The sequence below is a fragment of the Molossus molossus genome, unplaced genomic scaffold (assembly GCF_014108415.1).
Source record: "Molossus molossus isolate mMolMol1 unplaced genomic scaffold, mMolMol1.p scaffold_m16_p_4, whole genome shotgun sequence".
Classification (NCBI taxonomy): Eukaryota; Metazoa; Chordata; class Mammalia; order Chiroptera; family Molossidae; genus Molossus; species Molossus molossus.
Window position 1 is genome coordinate 109,620,422 of NW_023425377.1, and position 23,608 is coordinate 109,644,029.

The 23,608-nt window shown below is 39.5% G+C and overlaps 1 protein-coding gene across 11 annotated transcripts in view; it reads left to right on the forward strand.

Annotated features, from left to right (window-relative positions):
- Positions 1 to 2,811: 2,811 nt before the first annotated feature.
- SLC10A7 (solute carrier family 10 member 7) overlaps positions 2,812 to 23,608 on the forward strand; it is a 219,334-nt gene continuing 198,537 nt past the window's right edge. For 4 of the 11 annotated variants that reach the window (XM_036240394.1, XM_036240399.1, XM_036240400.1 and 1 more), the window contains exons 1-4: positions 2,880 to 3,127; positions 10,501 to 10,583; positions 17,184 to 17,320; positions 22,553 to 22,628. In XM_036240394.1, the coding sequence (XP_036096287.1) occupies positions 3,028 to 3,127; positions 10,501 to 10,583; positions 17,184 to 17,320; positions 22,553 to 22,628 (396 nt within the window). In that variant the 5' untranslated portion in view covers positions 2,880 to 3,027. Of the gene's footprint in view, positions 3,128 to 10,500; positions 10,584 to 17,183; positions 17,321 to 22,552; positions 22,629 to 23,608 lie in introns of all 11 variants that reach the window. The other 7 variants (XM_036240395.1, XM_036240397.1, XM_036240398.1 and 4 more) reach the window with 4 other exon arrangements.

The following is a 23,608-nucleotide window of genomic DNA, read 5'->3' on the forward strand; positions in this document are numbered from 1 at the left end:
TAAACTAAAATGTGTATCATGCCTTTTAGAGATGCATGCCTTATACAGTTTGGTTGGGATGATGTCAGGTGCAGTGGCATGGGTAACAACAAGAAAATTAAGGTGAAGAGGCAAGGTGGAGGGAAAAAAATGACAGGATAAAATGAGTGAGAGACAAGTGACAGAATGAAAGAGAATAGTGGAAAAAAGAGAAGGCAGGAAGGGCCTTGTGGTGGGTTAAACTGCGGCCACACCAAAGACAGGTGCACATCAAATCTCTTCAATCCGTGAATGGTACTGTGTACATTTCCTAGGGTTGCCTTTGCAAAATACCACAAACTGGATGACTTACAGCAATAGCAATTTATTATCCCACACTTCAGGAGACCAAAATTCTGAAATCCAGGTGTCAGCAGGGTTGGTTCCTTTTGGAGGCCCTGAGGGAAAATCTGTTCCATGCCTCCCTCCCAGCTTCTGGTGGCTGTTTCCAAGGTGAATCCTTGGCATTCCTTGGCTTGTAGACACATCACCCCAATCTCTGCTTCCAGCTTCATGTGACTTTCTCCTCTTCTGTCTCTTCTGTGAATTTTCACATGATCTTCTTATAAGGACAACAATAATTGGATGTAGAACCCATCTTAATCCAGTATGATTTCATCTTAACTAATGACATCTGCAAGACTTGATTTCCAAATAAGGTCACGTTCTGAGGTTCCAGGTAGACATACATATTTGGGGGACAATATTCCATACAGTACAGTTACCGAATTTGGAAAAAGGATATTTGCAGATTAATTAAGGATCTTAAAATTAGATAATTCTGGCTTATCTGGGTGGGTCCTAAATCTAATGACAAATGTCTTTATGAGACACAGAAAAAAAGAAGACATGGAAAGAGGCAGAGACTGGAGTGATGTGGCCATAGCCAAGGAAGCCACTTTATGCTGACAACCAACCACCAGAGGCTGGAAGAGGCAAGAAAGGATTCTCTCCCTAGAGCCTCCAGAGGAAGGGCTGCCTTGCCAACACCTTGGTTTGGACTTCTGGCTTTCAGAGCTGTGAGAGAATAAAGTTCTGCTATTTTAAAGCCAGTTAAAGGTATTTGTTACAGCAGCCATGGGAAATGAAAACAAACCTCAACGTAACAGAATCCACAGTGCATTGTATTGTTTCCTTTAAGTACCATTAAACCTTTTCTATGAGCGAGATTCTGCTCTAAACAGATAAAGTTCTTGGTAAATAAGAATTTGTTAACAGTCTTAGTTAAACTGGCTCAATTTCTGTATGCATGTTTACAAGGGCATACCTTCAAAGACTGAGATGCATGACTCTTTAACCTACTAAGAAATTACTCTGAGAAAATAATTGTGTTGTAAACTACCTTTCATGTTTCTCCACTTATCTTGCAACTGCCTGATAATTAACATCAGATTTTATCACACCTCAGGAGCTTCTCTTTTTAGGTTATTTAATGTTATCTGCTTCCCTAATAAGTTCCTTTCATCCTGAGATTCACTTTTTGTTATTCTGCCTGATGTATAATTAGATGATGCTGTGTACTGTGTAACCTTCAACTGGTAACATAACTCATAAGCCGGCTTAGTTTTTGTACAGCCAAGTCACGTCATCAAGATAAATCAATAGGAGGAAAACACAGGATGAGTCTCTTTCAACATTTGAATAAATTCAGAATTAAAATCGGGATCACTAAACTATCCCAGAAGTCCTTCCAAACCCTAAGTTCCATAGGTAACCACCGACCCCTTAGAGACCAGACTACTTCCACAGTGTCACACACTACTTCATTTCTTTATTTGGGTGAACGGCGGGGAGGCGTTGCTGATCCAGCAGGGTCTATGGTAGGAAGTCCGTTCATGAAACTCTCAATGTCCCTGGTTGCCAGAAAACACCCGAAGGGAGAAACTGTGGGGGCAGACAGACCACGTGGGCAATGGCAGGCAGCCCCCGCCCCTACTCGGCCAGCCCCTCACCACTTCTGCCTTGGGGTCCCTGAATCCTTTCCCTGTTGTTCTGTTGCGCAGAAGATCTGGTCCCCACCCCGGCAGCCTTCCCCACTGCCAGCAGGTGTAGGTAGGCGGGGGGCTCGGGGCACAGCGCCCGCCGCAGGCGTCAGACCTGGGAGTCCACCCGCCCTCACGGGCTGCAGCAGGACGCGGGAAGGCAGGGGTCCTGTGGACTTGGGCGGCGGCTCGGCGCCCAATTTTCAGTCCATCCCGCGGCTGAAGCCTCCCCACCGCTCCCGGTACGCCCCCGACGGTGGAGCCGCTTTCCCGCGCCGGTTCGGGACGCGTCTAACTCCAGCGGCTCAGTCGGGGAAGTGGGAGACAGAGCGTGGCCTCCACCCCCCTCCCGCGCATACGTCATCGCCGGCGTCGGGGAAGCGTCGTAATGCCCCGAAGAAGCGCGCCCACAAAAAACCTGCACCCCGCTGCAGATGCCGATAAATGTCCGACCCAGCGCAAGCTGGCCTTTCCCACAGTCTCGTGGCGAAGCAAAAGAACCTCTCCGTAGATGTGCTCCAGGGGCGCGGGCGGCTGTGCCTAAAGGTTTGTTGGAGTGGGACCCTTGATAAGGCTAGGTGTCTGTGGCGCCTCACGTCTCTCCTTGCCCTAGTCATCTATGATTCCGCAGGCCTTGGAAGTGGCGAGTCTGTGAGCCCCAGCCGGCAGCCAGCCTCTTTTCCTCGACCTCCTGCGCGGGCCAGCCCTACTGTCCGGGGCAGGGCATTCGCGCTTGGGAGCAGTGGCCAGAGCGGGTCTGGCCCTGTGCGCTTCTCTTAGGAGGCGCATGGTAGTGATGGCGGCGCTCAGTGAGGCTTTCCTGTCACTGGATACTACTACTCCCAGCCCTCCTCGAAGCCGCCGGAGCAACCCCCTGGTCTTTAGTTTACAAGTAGCAATTTGACTTGCTCTGCTGCATGTCAAGAGGGACCGTGGAAAGTGTGGAGACATCCCGGGGATTAAGTGGTCGCAGTTTAGAAAGGAAAAAAGGCAAACAAATAAACAAAACGCACCCACCCTAACAAACATGAGGCTGCTGGAGCGAATGAGGAAAGAATGGTTCATGATTGGAATAGTGCTGGCGATCGCCGGAGCTAAGCTGGAGCCGTCCATAGGGGTGAACGGGGGTAAGTCTGCACCTCCGCACGCTCCCCCGCGGTCCCCGCTTCAGAACTAATTTGCGAGTCTGGGAAAGGGAGGGAGACCGCACGCGGAAGGGTCTGCCTCCCTCGGGGGCACTGACCTGCCCCGGGTGTCTTTCGGCCCTTTTGCTGGTGTTTTAATGTGCCATCCGCGGAGGGTACTTGTAATGAGGAATGAGACGAGCGACTTTGAACGCAGGTTACCTTTCCCGCGAACGGTCGGTGCGTACCCTTAGTGTCAAGGAGTGAGGTGACTGAGAATGAAATGAAACTTATTTCTCTTCCCTTCGAAGTAGCATCCTGTCCCACGGGAGGCTAGCCTGCGAGGGCTTCCTTATCTATCTCATTACCTTGTCCGTTTCCAAACACCCCGCCTCTGTTAAAAAAAAAAAAAAAAAACAGTGGGGGAAGAAGAAGAGCCAGGGTCACCCCTTCCTCCTCCAGCTCAGGTTCTGTGGCCCACAGGTTGGGGAGTGATGGTCTGCAGCCTCTGCTGCTGCCCCAGAAACTCCCAAGCTGGCTGACACGTTGCACATTTTCCTTACAGGACACCACTTCCGTGTGCGCCTGGCGGGACTCAGGAGCTGCACTGAGCAGTGGTCTAACAGATACCGGCTGTGTTAGACTCTGTGCAGTGTGTATTTTGGCAAGGAAATGTAGGCGGACTAAAGTCAGACTCAAATCCTGAATAGTGGGAGCCTTGTAATGTGGGATGAGCACTGGTGGACATGACTGGAAACATCATTAGCCTTTTATGCCCCTTCACCCCCATCATGTCCTACTTTTCATAAACATCAATTGAATTTTTTTCAATTTATTGTCTTTCTGACCTTGTTGGTCAGTTTCCATGCTTATTGACAGGTTTAATAATCAGTCATACAACAGGAACAGATCAGGAGAGAAGTGAGCATGGGAGATCTTTATGTTAGGAAGTGGCAGGAGTTATTTGTGCCTTGTTGTTAAAACATGATGAGAGTGAATAAAATGACCTCTCAGGAGGACAGTGGTTCCTTCTACCCTTTCCCTTCAATTCCTCCACTGAGGAGTCGCTTCAGGGAACATGTAAAAGGAATTCCTTGAATGAAGATTGTGGGGACTAAAACTTTTTTCCCTCCTATATTCAACTTAGTACAAATGTGTAGGGTACATATCCGAGAATAAAGCTGTTGCCTGTGGTGGCTTCTCTCCCTGAAAGTACCATTTTCTTCTTCAACAAAGCTCTGTGAGCTTTGTGGAAACTTGTGAATGTCAATATTTCAGGTTCTGTCAGGGGAGTACCCCCTGCCTCTGCAGCTAGCTGGATAGTGAGAATTAAAGTGAGTGTCTTCTGGTGATCTGAAACGCACACTTGACTAGCTTCACTAGTACATTTTATAGCTACTGGTGTTAGATCGTTTATTTGCTCGATGTTAGGGTGAAGCTACAGGTGATGTATGATCTTTAAGTTTAGATCCGCAAGGCCTAGGTGTGGTTAAATACCGTTTCCCTTACATTTCCTGGGTGCTCCTTGGGAAGAAGGATTGTTGAATGCTGAATCATTTCCCTAGGACTTCCTGTGGCATGTCTGAGATAGAGTCTATAATCTTATTTCTTCCCTCTACTCTGCTTCTTGATGTTTTGGTATATTATTGTACCTTAGAAATATTGTTTCCTATTTCCACTAGTCTTTATACTATTAATTTAGGATAATTCGTTTCTTTGTTTAATTTTAAAAGAATAGAACATTAAGAGCTAACAGGATTTTTTTTTTTTTTTTTTTTTTAAAGAGAGAGTTGAAGGGAGGGAGGCGGGAGAGAGAGAGAAACATTGATGTGCTTTCTACTGGTTGCCTCCTGCACTCGCCCTGACCAGGGCTGGGAATCCAACCTGAGACTCTTTGGTCCACAGGCCGATACTCTAACCACTAAGCCAAACCAACCAGGGCTAAAAGGGATTTTAAAAGTGTTTTAAGCCAACAGACTTCCTTCACAGTTAAAGATACTGAGACCTGAGGTCATGGGACTGACCATAGGTTAAGTTAGCTAGGAAAGAGGAAGGACTGGAGACCAGGACTCCCCCTTATTTTATACCAGTTGCCAAATCCATACACAATTTCTTGGTGAAAAATCATTAAACATGAATAACCATGATAAAGAAGGGTTCTCTTTAATCTTCTGTGCCCTGAATTTTAGCCCAAGGGAACAGAACAGAATCCACTAATATTAGACAACAGTAAACTCATATGATTTCTCTGATAGCTGTCCACATGTAAAAGTTACTTTCTCTAAAAGCAGAAGTTAAGCAAACAGTTGTTTGGGGTTTCTTATATAGGCTGTCAGGCCAAGTTCTTAACACTTCTGCTGAGTTCTTGATTGACATTATAACCTCTTAAATTAAAAAACAAAAACAAAAATCTCCAAATATTGTCAAGTAACACTTTCACTCCACTAGTTAATCCAAAGGAAATCTAGGAACACAGAAAGGAATGGTAGCTAAAAATATTTCTGTCTTATTCTGCTCGTTAGAAGGGTCTAAAGGAGCAGTTCTCAACCTGTGGGTCGCAACCCCTTTGGGGGTCGAATGACCCTTTCACAGGGGTCACCTGAGACCATCGGAAAACACATATTTCAGATGGCGATTAATAACAGTAGAAAATTACAGTTATGAGGTAGCAACGAAAATAATTTTATGGTCGGGGGTCATCACAACATGAGGAACTGTATTAAAGGGTCGCAGCATTAGGAAGGTTGAGAACCACTGATTTAAAGCATCTCCTTTTGCTTCTAACTTTTAGCCAAAGTTTCCATTTATGGGCTTTGTACATTGGGATTAGGATTTTTAATACATTCACACTGACTGAACAATGTTCAGAAGAATAGTTTTTCTAGACATTCTTTTAAATAGGAAAAGCTTGGGTAGTCTTCAACTTGTTAAGATGCTCACTTCACCTTTACCTGGATCAGTACCTTAATGACTACACTCTTTATTTTTAAGTGTAAGACTTCATCACAACTATGATCTGACCTCTGCTTAAAAACATCTTCATAGCCAATTGGTAAGTTATGTATGGCAGAAAATGTATAGACGTGGGAACCCTAAAATTAGAGAAGTTGAATGACTTCAAATGGAAAAAAGTATAGTAGGTACTAGCCAGGTAATTTATTTCTTAGTTCACTGTTCTTTTTACTTACGTTTTATTTTTAAGTAAATAGGAAGTTGAAAATAAAGAGCCGCAATAGATGTAAATGTATATAGATCTGAGGTGCCATTAATGTGTTCCATTGACACCTGAGGAAACTCTGAGCTATGCACACCTTAGAGTTTACTTGAGTTCAGCACTGTGCTGTTCATTCTTGGGAAGAGAAAGGTTTACTTCTTTGGAAGTACAGAGTAACTTTCTCGTTTCTACCTGCATCTTAACTTAAATGACTGCCATTGATAATACATAAACCCTAAAAAGGAAACTGCTTTGTTTTTCCATAGAATAAAAAAAGAACACAACCAGAAACATGCTATAAGCTTCAATGCATTGGCATGAATATCTTAGATTAGGTTTAGAAGTGAAATTTAATTTGGTGATGGGTAGATTTTATGAAACAGTAATAGTTCCTTGCATTCTTTTTGTTGTTGTTGTTAATCCTCACTCGAGGATATTTTTTCCATTCATTGATTTTTAGAGTGAGTAGAAGGGAGGGAGGGAGGGAGGAGGGCAGGGGGGAGAGAGAGAGAAACATCGATGTGAGAGAGACACTTAGATTGGCTGCTTCCTGCACACCCCTTGACCGAGGCTGGGGATCGAACCCAAAACCCAGGTACGTGCCCTTGACCAGGAATCAAACCCGAGACCCTTCAGTCCGAGGGCCAACGCTCTAACCACTGAGTCACACTGGCCAGGCCCCTTGCAGTCTTAAGCATTCCAAATCATTTTCTTTTTCCCCATTAAAACGAATGAGTTCTGGAGTCCAAAAATTGCTTCATTTTTTTATGGCCAATTTTTTTGTTTGATTTTACTACCTCATTTTATTTTCACTGATAAATATTATTTTGCTTTTGTTTAAAGGAAAAGTTAAAACTTGTATTTCCACTGTAGCTTCATAGTCATCTTAAGATCTGGATCTGGTATTTTGGTGATGTGGAGGATATAATCATTACCTTGGAGAGGGCCAGGTATCATTTTTAAATAGTAGTTTTAACTTGTCACCTCTGTGCAAATACTTACCAAGTTTTATTGTAGCCCTGGGTGGCTTCGAGGTCCACATTCAGAAGTTGAGCTGTCTATTGCCATTTTGGTGATCATGTCTCACTGGGGCCTTAGGTTTCTCAGAACAATGTCCTCCTTCTTTTTAAAAGGTATCTTGTAGGTAGCCCTGGAATACCCTCACCATGTCCTTTCGTGGTTTAGAGTTATTTAGAGCTGCCTCTAATAAAACAACAGCAGTATAACCTGTCTCCACGATTTAAAACATTGAAAGTCAAAATTCATTCTACTGAATGACGCCAATTAGTTAGCAGTTACCATGTGTATTTATGTATGTATACGTGAACTATGGGAAGAGTTTTTTAAAATTTTGGCTGTTGGCCAACTAAGGTAGATGCTTTAACTGCCCCAAAGAAACATGCAATCTAAGCAAATGCCATGTGCTGGCTATTGGAGATGTGTCTTAGACATGTTCCCTGGCTCTCACTTGCGACCAGATTGCTAACTCTGACCCATCCTTATATGGAAATTCTGGAGGCACCGCTGTGGGCAGAACCACGTTGACAAGCATAAAGTCTGATAAAAACAACAGGAGATTGGAGGAAAATAAAAATGATATGGGTTTTTAAAAATGGTATTTAAAATTCCTGGGAGGCATGTACTTTTCCAAACAAGCCAGACTCCTTGACTTTAACATCTGCTTCTGAATTACCTGTCTCAGTTGTTGAGGAAATATTATTTCTAAGTGTGAGCTGCTGAGACAGCTTCACTCACAGGTAGAACAACAATGTACGTCCTTTGAAGTTTCTGAACAGCCTCTACTGCCCTGGTAGGTAATGCTGTTGGCACTTACTTCTTCCTTTTGCTTCCTTTTCTCAGGTCTCAGTAAAATGATCTGTGTAAATACCAGGTACATAAAAGAATTTTTGGCATTGTTTGAGGAGATCTTTCTTTTGTTCACTGATATATTACAGTGCCTAAAATATAGTAGTTGCTCAATAAATATTTGTTGACTGAATGAATGGTGATTTTTCCTGAGCTTGAATGGAGCAAGAACTGTAGGTGGATGGTGGAGTTACAGGGAACGGAGGAGCCATGGATGCGGTCCTGTTGTTTTGCTTAACAAGGTGTATTAGCCTTGGCCAATTTGCTCAGTGGTTAGAGTGTCGGCCCGCGGACGAGAGAGTCCCGGGTCGTTTCCTGCTAAGGGCACATACCTTGGTTGCAGTTTGTCCCTGGCCCCGGTTGGGGTCGTGCGGATGGCAACCAGTCGATGTGTCTCCCTCACGTTGATGTGTTTCTCTTTCTCTCTTCCTCCCTCTCTCTCTCCCCCACTCTATCTGAAGATAAATGCAAAAATGTCATCCAGTGAGGATTTTTAAAAAAGGTGTTTTAGTTTCTTAGAATTGACATAGCAAATTACCACAAACAGGGTGGCTTCCAACGACAGAAATTTGCTTCCTCACAGTTCTGGAGGCTAAGGTCTGATCACGATGTTCGCAGGCCATGCTTCCACCGAAGGCCCTAGGGAAGACTCTTTCCTGGCTTCTCCCAGCCTGTGGTTGCCGGCCGTCAGTATCCCTTGGTAACATAACTCTAGTCTGTGCCTCTGCCTTCACATGGCCACCTTTCCTCTGTGTGTGACAGAGTCCACATTTCCCTCTTTGTGTAATACCAGTCATTGGAGTAAGGCCCACACTGATCCAATAAGACTTCTTAATTTGATTACATCTGCAAAGACCGTATTTCCAAATAAGGTCCCCTTCACAGGTTCTGGGTGGACACAAATGTTCGGGAGGATACTATTTAACTCAGCACAGAGGGTTGAATAGAATATCAAATATGAGATGATCTCAGATTTTAAACTGTGGGTATAGGTCAGAGTTTCTCAACTTCAGCACTACTGACATTTTGGTCATGATAATTCTTTGTTGTTGGGAGCGCTATCCTGTGCCTTCCATGATGTTTAGCAGTATTCCTGGTCTCTGCCACTGGATGCCAGCCACACTTCCTAATTCCTGAGTTAAAACAACTAAGAAGTTTCTAAATGTTGTCAAATGTCGGTGGGGCGCAAAATTGCCTGGTCAGACAATCACTTGTATACAGTTATAAAATGGCATTTTCTCAAGACTACATCTTTTATTTATTTATTTTAAACCATATTTTATTCACCAGATTATTATTTTTTATTATTTTTAATCCTCACCAGAGGATATTTTTCCATTGATTTTTTTATATAGAGGAGGAAGGGAGAGAGAGAGAGAAACATCCATGTGAGAGAGACACATCGATTGGTTGCCTCCCACATGACCCCCACCAGGGCCCAGGACCAAACCACAACTGAGGTACATGCCCTTGATCAGAATTAAATCCATGACTCTTTGGTCCAAGGACCAACGCTCTAACTGCTGAGCCAAACCGGCCAGGGCTCAGACTACATCTTTTAAAAGAATGTTGTCCATTGGTTAGCACATTAGGTCTTTAAGCCAATTGTGTGCAAGCCACAAAAATAAATAAAGGTTAGGGTTACCCCTATTATACTCACAACATTAACACATCTAGGATGTTGCCAGCCTAACTTCAGAGAGAGTTTTTTAGGGGGCAAAGATCAGGCCTGTCTGGTTCACTACAGTATGCCCAGGGCCGGGCACAATTTTATAATAATTACCATCTTAACAGCATGTTGTTAAGTACTCTCACATAGCAAGTGCTCAATAATTATTTGTAGATTGAATACTCTTAGGGAGAACTGAATGTATGCATGAACACAAGCTTTTATTTTATGAATACAAGTATCCTAGAAGAAATAAAATAATATTTGCTAAAGAGAACATAACTTCTTCCATTGATTCTCTCCTTTCCATTTGGGAACTGATTCTGTGGCAATGTGATTAGGACCTATGTTGACTCTGTTCTCCTGTGTGAGCGCAGAGTTTATTTTTATTCTTCTGGTCTAAGAACACTGTGCTGAACTGGACAGCCATGGTACTTGCCTTCTGGAAACTCCTCTCTAGAATTAGACCGTATCACAGCAAATGCTTAACTCTGTGAGGACAGTAGTATACCAGGGTCAACACTAAGAATGAAAGTACTATTTGTCCTTCTCTGATGGATTTGTCTTTCATACCCAGTTATCTACTGGAAATTCTCATCTAACAGTAACCAATTTCTCTCTCTTTAGGACCACTGAAGCCAGAAATAACTGTCTCCTACATTGCTGTTGCAACAATATTCTTTAACAGTGGACTATCATTAAAAACAGAGGTACTGTCACATATGGGGCACATGAAAAGCAGAGAGAAACATTTAATTTATACTTAGTATTTTAAACTTTCAGAATCCTTTTGTAAAGCTGTATGTAGTTGTAGTCTGAAGGCTTCACTATAACAGAAGATAATTTGGACTTCAGCCTAATATATATGTTTTGTATGTACATATACTAGAACCTTTAAAGTCAAGCAGCAGGGACCCTGAAGATGTGGTTATAATGAGTATGTTTTTAACATGGCAACTGAATGATGCATCTCCTCAGGTCTTCCTCAGATTATGGTGGTAACTATAGTGGTGTCTGCTCTAGCACCCTTAGGCTGTTGATGTTTATTTGAGTTCCCATAACTTTGTGGCTCATCTTTTATTCCCAAGATTGATGCTGTTCAAGTAATATTTGTTATAACTTTTAACTAAATTGTGTTTTAAAAAAATGTATATCTTTGCTAGTGCTGTATATTAAATGTTAATAGATGCTTTAAAGTATTGGTATTTTTCATACTAAGTCATACTCTATCATGAAGACATACAGATGATGTTATTTAATGATCCAGGTGTCACTGAACATGGGATTCCTTGGAATTAGAGAAACCCAGACATTTTTAAACCTGATAGCGGAATGAGTAGAATTTATGATTCTGTTTTGACTCATAATGGAAGAAAAAAAGGAGAGAATACCCACTTGCTTTTGAAGAAATTACATAGAGGTTTAAACGTTGTCATTCTAAGATGCTTAGTCTTATGTAAACAGGGAAATCTTACTGTGTAAGGATTTTTGTTGTTGTTAATGCCTTTAAAACTTACAATTCTATTTGTGTATCATATCTTGCCTTTTTAATGTGTGATTTTAATGAAGATCATATTTACTTACCTCCTTTACGATCATCTTAGTAGCAACATGGAAAAAAATATAGTTTTACTAAATTTTTGTATTCTGTAGTTAGCAGGTTGGTATAAATCTTTCCATTGGGGCATTTGGGATATAGATGGGATCCATATGTAGTGTCTGTGACAGATAAATTGTGTCTCAAGAATGAGAAATAGTCTTACTGATTACTGATATTCTGAAAATAGCTAACATGGATGGGATTCCCTAAATATGTCAGATTCCACTTTTTGTAAATTATATTGATAAGAAAGGACTTTGATTAGTTCTTAGAGAGCACAGGCTTTACCTGTCAACACCAGAGTTCTATTCGTCCTCAAATGTGGGACACAATGTACAGAAAGATATTTGCCACTCCTGTGCTGCTGGTCAGCTCAGGGGTCTTCCTGCTGGCCTTGGCTAGTGCTCTTTGTGAAGCCGCTGCCTCACTCCAGTCCTCTTGGGGGGTTGCTCTAACTACACTCCCTGGTGGAGGCTTAATGGCTCCAGCCTTTGCTTATGCCATGGGAAATCTGGCAAGAAACTTGATTCTCTCCTTAGCTTTTTGCTTAATGCTATTTTGTAAAGCAGCCAACTACGTGGGATGCACAAGTTGAAGAAGGATTGTCACAGTTACTAGCAATTCTCTAAGGACTGGATTCTTCTGTAAGCACCTAGGAAACCTTGAGAGTCATACAGCTAATTTGGCTCTAATGATGAAATGCCTGGATCCCTGTGCATTCTCATGTATCTAAGTAGCCATCAGAGCCATTTCCTTCATAAAAGACCCTTCTGAAGCTAATACAACATTAAGTCATTTTCAAGATCCATTTAACTTAAGATGCCCTAGATTGTATCATTGTGCAAAGTTAAACCATTTCTAAGCCCTGCTAATTTCCTGGGCAACCAAACAGTTGTAAGTTAGATGGTAGCAATCTTGTTGTTATTTGTTTTCTAGTTAATAATCTTAAATTAATTTTAGCTGGAACAATTACTTTTTTATCCTATTAGGTCTTAGAATAGTGCATTTTTGCACACAGGAGACGGTGAGTTATTATTGACTTGAGTTTACTGGAAAGCATTTACAGTGGTCCCATTCGGATTTGATTCGTACTGAACATTTTATGTAGTTTTACTCGTACATTGATGTAATGATGTGTATTCTAAAATTTATTTTGCTCATTTATTAAAATTATAAAGAACTCTGTGTTGATATGTCATGCTAAAAATATTTCATGCTAAATCTTCCATTTTATAACTGCTGATTTCTAGTTTTGAAATGCGTCTTGAAATTATTTCTGAAATTTTATTGTACTGAAGTGTAATAAGGTCACATTTGAAATATATTTTATATATAGCTAATTTCAAACCTACAGTTTCAGAGGATTTGTCACTTAACAGACCATGGCAAGACCAGTTTATTTAAACAAATAACCTATCAAGTGCCTGTGTCTATAAGGTACCGCGCCAGGTGCTGGAGTAGAAACCGAGATGAGCAGGAAGCTCGGCCTGCAAGGAGTCCTGAGTAGAGCAGAACATACAGGTTTTCCCTTAGTTTCCTAAGCAGATTATTTTTTAAATTCCCATTCACTCAGAAGTAAATATAGCAAATCCTGTTGTAAGCTGTCAGCGAGATAACCAGAGACACCAGCGAATTGTAAAGGAGCACTTCATTACACCGGTGGGCTGAAGGGGAGCTCTCCCCAAATTGACAGCCCTGAGCCTTCTTTGTTGCCTGTGTATATAGACACAAACTACAGAGAAAAAAACTACGTTCTTGGTGCCGCTTTTGACCCCGTTAAGGCGGGGAACTGATGGAAAGGGGGCAAGAGCAGGTGTTAGAGGTTAGGGCAACCATTAATCTTTTTCTCATGGTTCCTCTGAGTTTCTCAAGGCCATCATTAACCCCCTGTCATTATAGTTTTCTTTGGGTTTCTCAAGGCCCTTATGTTTACAAAAAAGAAACTGCCAGGGTGTGTATGTGCAGTAACTGAGGGTCAGAATGGAGTCACTACAATCCCAAACTTTAGGTTCATCCTGCTTGTTTCCATCCCAGAGCTCTGAGGCTGACCCTCAGAAATCAAGTAAAGGCCATGTAAGGTTAGAAGGGAAATTGGTATACAATGAAAATATTTCTACATCCCAGGCAGAGTCCCTGATTTTAAGCCATTCTTGATGCTGTCAGTGAGACTCTGGGATAATCAGTAGGCGGAGTATCTCCTTAAGTTTATTTTAATGGAATTTGACCTACATTACATGTGAATAAACAAAACGATATGCAGAATCAACTTTTCAATTATTTATTTCAGTAAGTGGCTCTAAATTCTACATGGATATATATGGATTTTATTATGTTACTTGCTTTTTCTTTTCCAGGGTTACCTCATTTTCTCTTTTAACGTTGTATGAAGATCTAGAAAATAGATAACACTAGGTTTTTATGGCAGTCTTGAAAATCTTTCTTAGAAACACTTCATATCTGTTATTTCCCTGTTGTTAAGAGGCCCCGTATGACCCAACAGAGTAGGCCCTTGTGATTCATTTTGCTGGGTTCTTCACGGTTCCATTATTCTGATGTGATATCAGTTGTTTCTAATTGTCATTTATTAGGCCAGCCAGTATTCTCTAACTGCATTTTATTTTTCATAACTCTTTTCTGATTACAGAAGTGGTATTTCCCCATTGTAGAAAGATTAGAAAGAGTAAGACAACTGTTCTAACATCTGTGTGTGTTTTTAGTTCTGTTTTTCTTAAACATATTTTACATACAGAATATTTTAAAAATAAAATACATTTAAAAATTATATATATATATATATAGTATACACATACTTGCATACATATACCCACACATACATGCATATATAGGTTTTTTTTCCCAATGGAACATTGTATAATAATAATTTTTCATGTAATTTAACACTTTAACTTTTCTTCACTTATATAATAAAAATAAGATAATTTACATTTTGTTTACCTTATGTACATAAATCAAAAGGTACAAAATTATATATGATGAAAAATCTTCCTTACACCCTTCAACAGATGTCTATCCAGTTCTCTTCTCTGGAGACAACTAGTGTTGACAGTTTCTATGTTTCTTTCCAGAGATATTCTGTGCAAAACATACATATTTGTATCCCGCCTTTAAACTGTTATTTTTTTAGCCCTGGCCGGTTTGGCTCAGCGGTTAGAGCGTTGGCCTGCGGTCCAGAGAGGCCCGGGTTCAGTTCCCGCTAAGGGCACGTACCACAGTTGCAGTTTGTCCCCGGCCCTGATTGGGTCATGCGGGTGGCAGCCACTCGATGTGTCCCTTTTACGTCAATGTTTCTCTCTCTCTCTCTCTCTTTCTCTCTCTCCCTCCCACTCTATCTGAATAAAAAATGGAAAAAAATGTCCTCGGGTGAGGATAAAAAAAAAAATCAATCAATGAATGCCTAAATAAATGAAACAACAATTGTAAAGATAAATAAATAAATAAATAAAATTGTTATTTTTTTAAATTGATTTTTTGAGAGAGAGGAAGGGAGAGGGAGACAGAGATATAAACATCGATGAGAAAGAACATTGATTGGTCACCTCCTGCATGCCTCTCACTGGGGATTGGGCCCACAACCTGGGCATGTGCCCTGACTGGGAATCAAACCAGCGACCTCTTTGTGAATGGGTTGATGCTCAACCACTGAGCCACACCAGCCAGGCTAAACTGTTATTTTAGACTGTTTACCACTTTACCTTATTTAACTCAAAAACATATCTTGGAGGTTATTTTTTACCAACATATAAAGAACTCTCTGTTTCTTTTTGTATGCTGAAAAATATTCCATTTTATGAATGTGTCATGATATATTTTCGTGGTCCCCTATTGATGGACATTTAGGTAATTTGCAGGGTTTTGCTGTTATAAACATGCTGCAAAGGAGAACTCCAAAATATGTCATTTCCCACATTTGGGAGCATATGTGAAGGGTGAATTTCTAGAAATTTTGTATTTCTATGAGAACTATATGCAAATGCCTTAATTACTGCATTCTGGCTAATCATTTTATTACAGTTTAAAAATTGAAAACACTGATATGTATTTGGTATTTATTGAATGCCTCTGAGTATATCTGTGTGAGATTTGGTTTCAAGACTGCTGAGAATTCTTGGAACTGCTGGTGCTCAGGTTTTTCTGGGTGAAACTTCTGATTCATTGTAAGGATGGCTCCTTTTCTCTTAGCTCTGATCCATGGAGGATGGCTTCTGGTCTGTCCAGTGTTTTCCAGTTGCCTTACATTAGTTCCAGATTGCCAGAAGTTTCTTGGATGTGGTTAAGGATATCTTGTGACCGAAATGGAACTACTGTGTGTCTTCACTCAGGGAGGGAAATAGTGGGAGCCAGTGAGACAGGTCCTAGAGGTAATCAGTGAATGAGTCTGCACTGACCGACTATTTATTCAGTTATCAAACAGGCTACTGCCTTTGAAGCTGAGGGTCTTTTGAATGTCTTGCTTGAACTGGGGGTACTGGGACCTTATTACAGTGCTATGCTTGTAACCAGTGAATCTCTGGCAACTTTGAATGTGCTTTAATGACTGCCTAAATGTTTTATATAAGTTTTTTACTACTTTCTGAATTTATTTTATTTCTACCAAATAACCACATAACTCAAAGAAATTCAAATGCAAACACTTGTTAATTAATATATCTTTAAAACCCCAAATTTAACTGAGTACCCTTTTTTTTAGTTGTGAGACTCATAACATGTGCCTGGCTTCTAATGTTTTTTGATGGGAATGTTTTCCCTTCAGCACAACAGGACAATACAGTGGATGAAGGAGGCATGGGTTTATTGGGTTTGATTCTGAGCGTCACTGTGTAGTAGCTTTCAATCTCAATTTCCTCAGCAGTAACATAGGGACAATAATATCCACCTAAGGGGGTTGTTGTGAGGATTAAATGAGAATATACATGAAGTGGCAAGCTCAGAGATGGCATATAAGCACTCTTCAGTAAATGTTAACAAAGAAATCTAGTGAGTCGATTTTGTGGAAATAGCCATTTTGAATTATAGAATGTTTTTGGGAAGAACATTTTAAAAAATTATGATTTGTGCATAGATTTAGTAATACCTTGCCAAATTGAGGCCTTTCTAGGTTTGGTATAATGACTAGAAGTTAATTATATTAAAATGTGATAGGTCTGCTAAAAATTTTAAACAGATTTATTATTTTTTTAGATGGTTAAACATACATGTTTGTTTACAGATGGTTAAACATACATGTTTGTTTACAGTGCCAACAGTTCTCAGATATACTAGTGTAAAGGTGGTTAGCTTAGTCCTGGTTCAGAATTTCACAAATCTGAATTGTTGTGATATATTATATATTTGAAAGCAATTAGAATATTTCATAAATTTTATATAAAAATCATGATCTCCATGGAAAACTTCATAATCATCAACAATAACTTCTTTCTTAAAGTTTGTCTCTTATGCATATGCTTATAGGTAAAAAATTCAGCTATGAAGTAACTCCAAATTGATGGATGTAACTAGATTTATTTGTGGTGATCATTTTGTAGTGTATACAAATATTGAATCATCATGTTATATACCTGAAGCTAATATAATGTCTTATGCCAATTATACCTCGATGAAAAAAAAGTAATTTATGTGATATTATTTTGGTATCGTCTCTCTTCAGAAATTTTTTTTTTAAACTTCTGTTATTTTGTGCCCTTTTATGCAGGAGCTGACCAGTGCTCTGGTGCACATACGACTGCATCTTTTCATTCAGATCTTCACACTTGCATTCTTCCCAGCAACAATATGGCTTTTTCTTCAGATTTTATCAGTCACACCAGTCAATGAATGGCTTTTAAAAGGGTATGTTTAAATATTTTTAGGAGTCCCCTTTTTAATTAATTAATTAATGTTTTATTGTTGACACTATTACAGATGTCCCCATTTCCCTCCCTCTTTGTCCCCTTCCACCCAGCCCCACCCCTGTCTTCACCACACTGTTGCGCTGTTGTTTGTGTCCACGGGCTATGAATATATGCATATATGTTCTTGAAGGGTCTACTTTTAATGGGACATCTTTAGTGACATTGTTTCTGTAGCAACTATATATAAAAGGGCTTATGTATGATATCATATAAGAAAGTAAAATCACTTTTAACATTATTATTAGCCTTTAAAATGATAGTGCTTCATCAAGAAGATCCATCAAAATTTTATAACAGAATGTTAAAATACACTCATATGCTTAATCTTAAGGTTCTAGATGAACAGTATTCTGGGAATTTAAAAGAGTTGTGTTGGGAGGAAAAAGAGAAGAGACTAGAGGATGTATGATCTGTATGTATGTGTAAATGTAGGTCAGTTGGGTGCTTTAACTTTTGCAATTTATCTTACCAAATGTACACAGATAATGGCTGAGTATAATGTGCTTTTAAAATGTATAAGAAAGAAAAAATATATACAGGGGACAAACATTTATTTTTTTTACTTGTGCTATTTTATTGGATAGTTGAATTAACAATGAATTTTTATTAGAATCTTTTCTTCTATTAAAAATGTCATGTTTAAAGGATTTAATAATTTTCAAAAATTACTTGAATTGGTTTAAAAGTGACCAAATGTTAGCGTCATGATATAATAGCTAAATACTGAACTTAAAGCCAGAAGATTGCACTCTGACCCTGTCTCTAATCTGCTATGTGACTTTGAGGAAAAGCATTTAATAGTTTTAAGCCTCAGTTTCCCAGTTTATAAAATGAAGATAATCTTGCTTATACTGCCTGCTTAACAACAGTGTCAGGGAAATCCATTAAGTCATTTATTTAGCTCCTACTATGTGCCAGGAATTATTATAGGTATTGAAAAACCATCAATGAACAAAATTGGCCAAGAGCCAGTTAGTTTTGCACACAGAAGAGACTGGATATGATTGTGAGTAAAGAAGTAAATAGTAGATGATCAAGACAGAAATAAGTGATATGAAGTAAATGGGCTGGGTGAACAGACTGGTGATTAATTTAGATTGTAGAGTGTTCTAGGCAAAGGGAACAGAATGTGCAAGGGCTCTAAAGCCGGAACAGCCCTGGTGTGTTCTGGGTTCAGGAAAGCATCCGTGATGGCCAGAGCCTGGTGATGGGAGGAGGAATACTCTGACTTGGAGTTGGAAAGGTAGGCGGAACCAGTCACTCAGAGCATTGTAGGCTATGGTAAAGCATTCAGATTTTATTCCGAATGTCACAGGAAAACCACTGGAGGGAACTCAAAGAGAAAGTGGTGTTGTCTGATTTATATTTGCAGGGGATTCTCCTGGCTACTCTGTGGAGAATAATAGATAGTAGAAGGGCCTGAGAGAAAACTAGGAGACCAGCTTGGGAGCTAGTATGGTGCAGCAGTGCAGTAGGGAGAAATGGATGCATAAGGATGTATTTTATTTATTTATTTTTTTATCCTCACCCGAGGCCATTTTTGCATTTATCTTCAGATAGAGTGGGAGGGAGAAAAGGAGGGAGAAAGAGAGAGAAACATCGAAATGAGAGAGACACATCGAGTGGTTGCTACCCACACGATCCCAACTGGGGCCGAGGACAAACTGCAACCGAGGTATGTGCTCTTAGTGAGAACCGAACCCAGGACTCTCTGGTCCGTGGGCTGATACTCTAACCGCTGAGCCAAGCTGGCCAGGGTTTAAGGATGTATTTTAAAATTAGAGTTCTTGGAACCCATGGATGGATAGGATATGGGGAGAGGACAAGGAAGAATCAGGATGACTTCTGGATCTGGGATATGAGCCACTGGGTCTTTGATGACATCCTTTACTCAACTGGAGAGAAATAAGGGGAAAATCAAGAGTGCTGTTCTGACTGACTGAGTTTGAGAGAATGAACATAAAATTTTATGGAAACGCATATAATGTCACATAAATATAATGACATCATTTTTGAGCAACAGTGTACAAGGCGGACACAAATAGGTTTGCAATTGTCTTACAAATAAATAATATATTAATTAAATAATAATAATACAACAATAACTCTGTTTTGCATGCTCACAACTGGAAACCAACTTTTGTCCAGCTCTGTGTAATGCGTATTAAGAACCAATAGTTATTGAATATCTGCCATGTGGAGAGCACTCAAGAGATAGGAAGATATGAACTAATTTTGCTTGTATTAAGGGAACTTCCAATTTAGTTGGATGTGTAGGACATACATATAAAATAGTAGCCAATCAAAATGGGGCATCATATGATTTGTCAGATGAGGGGTGTAATCAGTTAAAGGGTAAGAGGTTCAGCAAAGGTTGTGTACTTCTAAACCAGAGAACTCAAGTATGAGACATTACTTGGAGGAAGATACAAAGTTTCCTTAAGGCCAACTTGCTGAAGACCAGAACTACTGAATCCCTAGATGTTGGAGAGTTCTTTAATGTACCAAACAAGAGTCTGATATGCTAAAAAGTGGTCATTAAGGAGAATTAATCTGGATTTACAGATGGTGTGGAATAGGCTTGCAACTTCAGTATGCTGAATAAAACAAGCACACAATTCTTACCTCAGTGTATTAAGCTTAAAGAGTACAAACTTAGCCTAACTCACTTCGGCTAAGTGAGTTAGCCGAAGAGTGAGCTTCCTAGCTCACTCTTCTCCCTTCCCCTCCACAATTTAGAGTATAGATTTAATAGGTTAACTTTAAGGACTTGCAGACTCCTATGTCAGGGTCCTGTGTTAAAGGAAAGAGTGGAGGAAGAGAGACCATTCAGTAGGCTTTTGGAAATGTCCAGACTTGGGTGAAAAGTTTCTGAGGGGAGATAGATGATGGCAACAGTCATGGAAAAGAGCGGAAAGTTGGTTGTGGTGATTGATTGATGAGAAGTGAGTAGAACCACACAAAACTCCAAAGTTTCAAACTGGATCATTAGGAAAAAACTATCACATTGACAGAAATAGGTCAATTGAGAGGCATATTGACTTTTTTTTTTTTTTTTAGAAAATACATAAACTCAACATTAGATATTAAGGTAGCATTTATAGGCAGCTAGAAACTTAGAAATGAATGTTAGGGCTAGGAATATAAATTAGAAAGTAGTCCTGCAGATTCAGATATAAAAATAAGATTGAAAAGAATACAGGAAAGGCAGCAAAAAAACTAGAATGAGCTGGCTTAAAAGATAAGAGATAAATTAGATTGACAAGGTACCATGGTAACCAGTAGAATCTTTGAGAAACAAGAAGGTAAGGAGAATGAATATGGGAAAAAGGATATTGGATTTGGTGATTAGGAGATCACTGGTTACTTTTAAGATTCTACTTTTACTAGTAGAAGGGGCATAAGTCAGATCCCAGGAGAGTAAAAAGAGAATGAGCTTTTGGGTCATGGAGGTGGAATGCTCTTTAAAGAAGGTCAACAGGGAGCCACAATGAAAAAAATAGGATTACATCTGGAGGAGACAACACTGCTACTTTGAGGTTAATTATCTACATTTCTGTGTTGAATCATCTGCCACCCTTGAAGGTAGGAAGAATGTCTTATGCTTTTTTATACCCTTGTATAGTATCCTACCTAAAGAAGGCATGAATATTCAATGGATAGTTTTTTTTAATATAAGGAGAACTCTTCTTTGTACATATAAGGGAAGGGGCCAGAAGAGAGGGAACAATAAAAACAAGTTAGAAAAACTAACAATACCTGAGAGGACCTATCCCTGATATTGATGGTAGAGGAGGTGGAAGGCAGGGAGGCTGAAGGTGAGGTAAGTCTTTGACCTTGAATTCCAGAATGAAAGTCTAACCCTAGACAGGCAGGCAGCGTCATGAGTTCGGGCAAGTTATTTAACTTCCTACTTAATTTCAGTTTTCAGTAAAATGAGAATAATAACATTTCTCTTGAGTACTTGTGAGGAATAAATGAGTAAAGTGTCTAGAACAGTATCTACTATATGTGGTAAATACTCAGCAAGTATTAGTGATGATGATGGTCATGATCATGAGGAAGGCTCAGAGACTGGGAATTCATAATCAGACAGAATACATTAGTATCACTTGGGAAAATAGTCCTTAAAAGGAGACCATATTGAGTTGACTGGAAAGTACATAAAAGTTGTATTCTATAAAAATGAATTAAAATTTTCATTTTCTTTTATTTCAGAGCTAATATAAATTCTTTGTGTAAAGTTTAGACAATTCATTATTATAAAAATTAATAAAAATCATTTATAATCCCGCATTCAAAATATTAGTCAGACCCTCTGTGCTCTGTTTTCCTTGTATGAACTTTCTATTTCAATTAGGCCACTACTCACTGTCCCCAGAATGCATACTCTATGTGGATGCTGAGTGACGGTGTTTTTCTTTAGCATTTTAGATTTACTACTCACTTATACTTTTCATTTGCTGGTCATGTGATGTATTTTCTATCCTAAACTCAGAGAATAGGCTTCTTGTCATGATCTTGCAATTAAAAACCAAATTTAGAATAGACACTAGAATCCCTGTCAGAGTCTGAATCCAGGAAGTGTATGATTGTGCCATGCCTATTTCTATATTGATATTACAACAATATGAAAATGTCTTTCATGAGATGAAAGTTTAGAATTGACTTGCGATTTTGTAGAAAGTAATCAGCACAGGTAAGCTTGTGTTTTGTTAAATATTTTTGAATTTTTGAAGTGGTTTTGAAGTTTTATTTTTGCCTAAAGAGTTTCTCCCTCCCACCCCATCCCCCCCAAAAAAGTAAGGAAAGGACACCTGAAAATAACCTCAGGCTAAATTCAACACGTTTACCAAAGGATTATCCATTCTGGTTATCTTTCAATGACTACACTTATTCTAACTTGATTGTTTTTAAAGTGTATAATAAAAGCTGAAATAATTTAAGAAATAACATCGCCCTAGCCTGTGGATGGAATGAGAGCTTTCTGGGGCACCTGCAGCACCTCTAAGCCATGCAGCCTCACCCGGAATTACCTGAACTCCACAGGGCGGGTCCAGTGATCACTCTCCTCCTTTCATTCATGCAGCTCTGCTATTTTAGAGTGAATGTAGTGAAAACTATGATTGAAAAAATACTATTTATAATTGCACTTTTTTTTATGTTTCAGTTTGCAGACTGTAGGTTGCATGCCTCCCCCTGTGTCTTCTGCAGTGATTTTAACCAAAGCAGTTGGTGGAAATGAGGTGAGTCATGGGGCTAACTTTATTTAAATGGAAATGGGTGCTATACTTTTACTTTTGTATTCTATTTTATGACAAAGGAGTAATGTCACAGAAAACACATAACCATAGTAGCTTATGAAAGAGTTATATATTAGGATGATGCTGAAATTGGTGATGATGAGTGGAATTTGGGATTTCAAAAGAGAAGAGCAAGGGAGATGAATGAAATAGGGATGGTGATTTCTCTGCCTCGATGGGAAATTGGGAGACAGAGAACAAGGAATCCAAGGAAGGGGACTTTGTATCCAAGACTCACGAACCGAGGACTCCTGCTATGGCCATTCCTTAGTTCTTAAAAATTTGTAATGAATTCAATTCATGGAAAAAGAGTCAGTATAAGTTTAATGGCTAGTGATGATGATATACAAAAGAGAAATGAGGCCAACTTTCTAAGATAATTTCAAAGAATTATCCAGCTGCTACGGAACAGTGGCAGAAGAACACTTGTGTATTGGGATAGCAGTTCATTTCAGGAGCTACGTATAGGTGGTTCTTCTTACAACTTTGTACTGAGGGACTTTGCTTTGTAGCAGCTTATTCCTCCTTTTCCACCGATGGTCTATCATTCAGAAAAGAATACTATTGAATAAGGGAAGCTATAAGGGGTTGCCACTTCAATTTATTCTTAGGAGTTTGCTTTCTCAACATTTCTTTTTATTTTCATCCACTTTATTCATTAAAAAAATTTTCTTGATCACCAGCTATATTCTTTTTAAAATTTTTTCTATCTTATTTTACTCAGCATAATTATTTTGAGATTCATCTCTATTGTGTGTATATCAGTAAGTCATTCCTTTTTGTTGCTGAGTCATATTATTTTGTATGGATATACCACAATTTGTTTACCCATTTACTTGTCGCTGACCATTTGGGCAGTTTTCATGTTGGGGCTATGAACATTTGTGTACAGACCTTTATGTGGACATAAACTTTCAATTCTC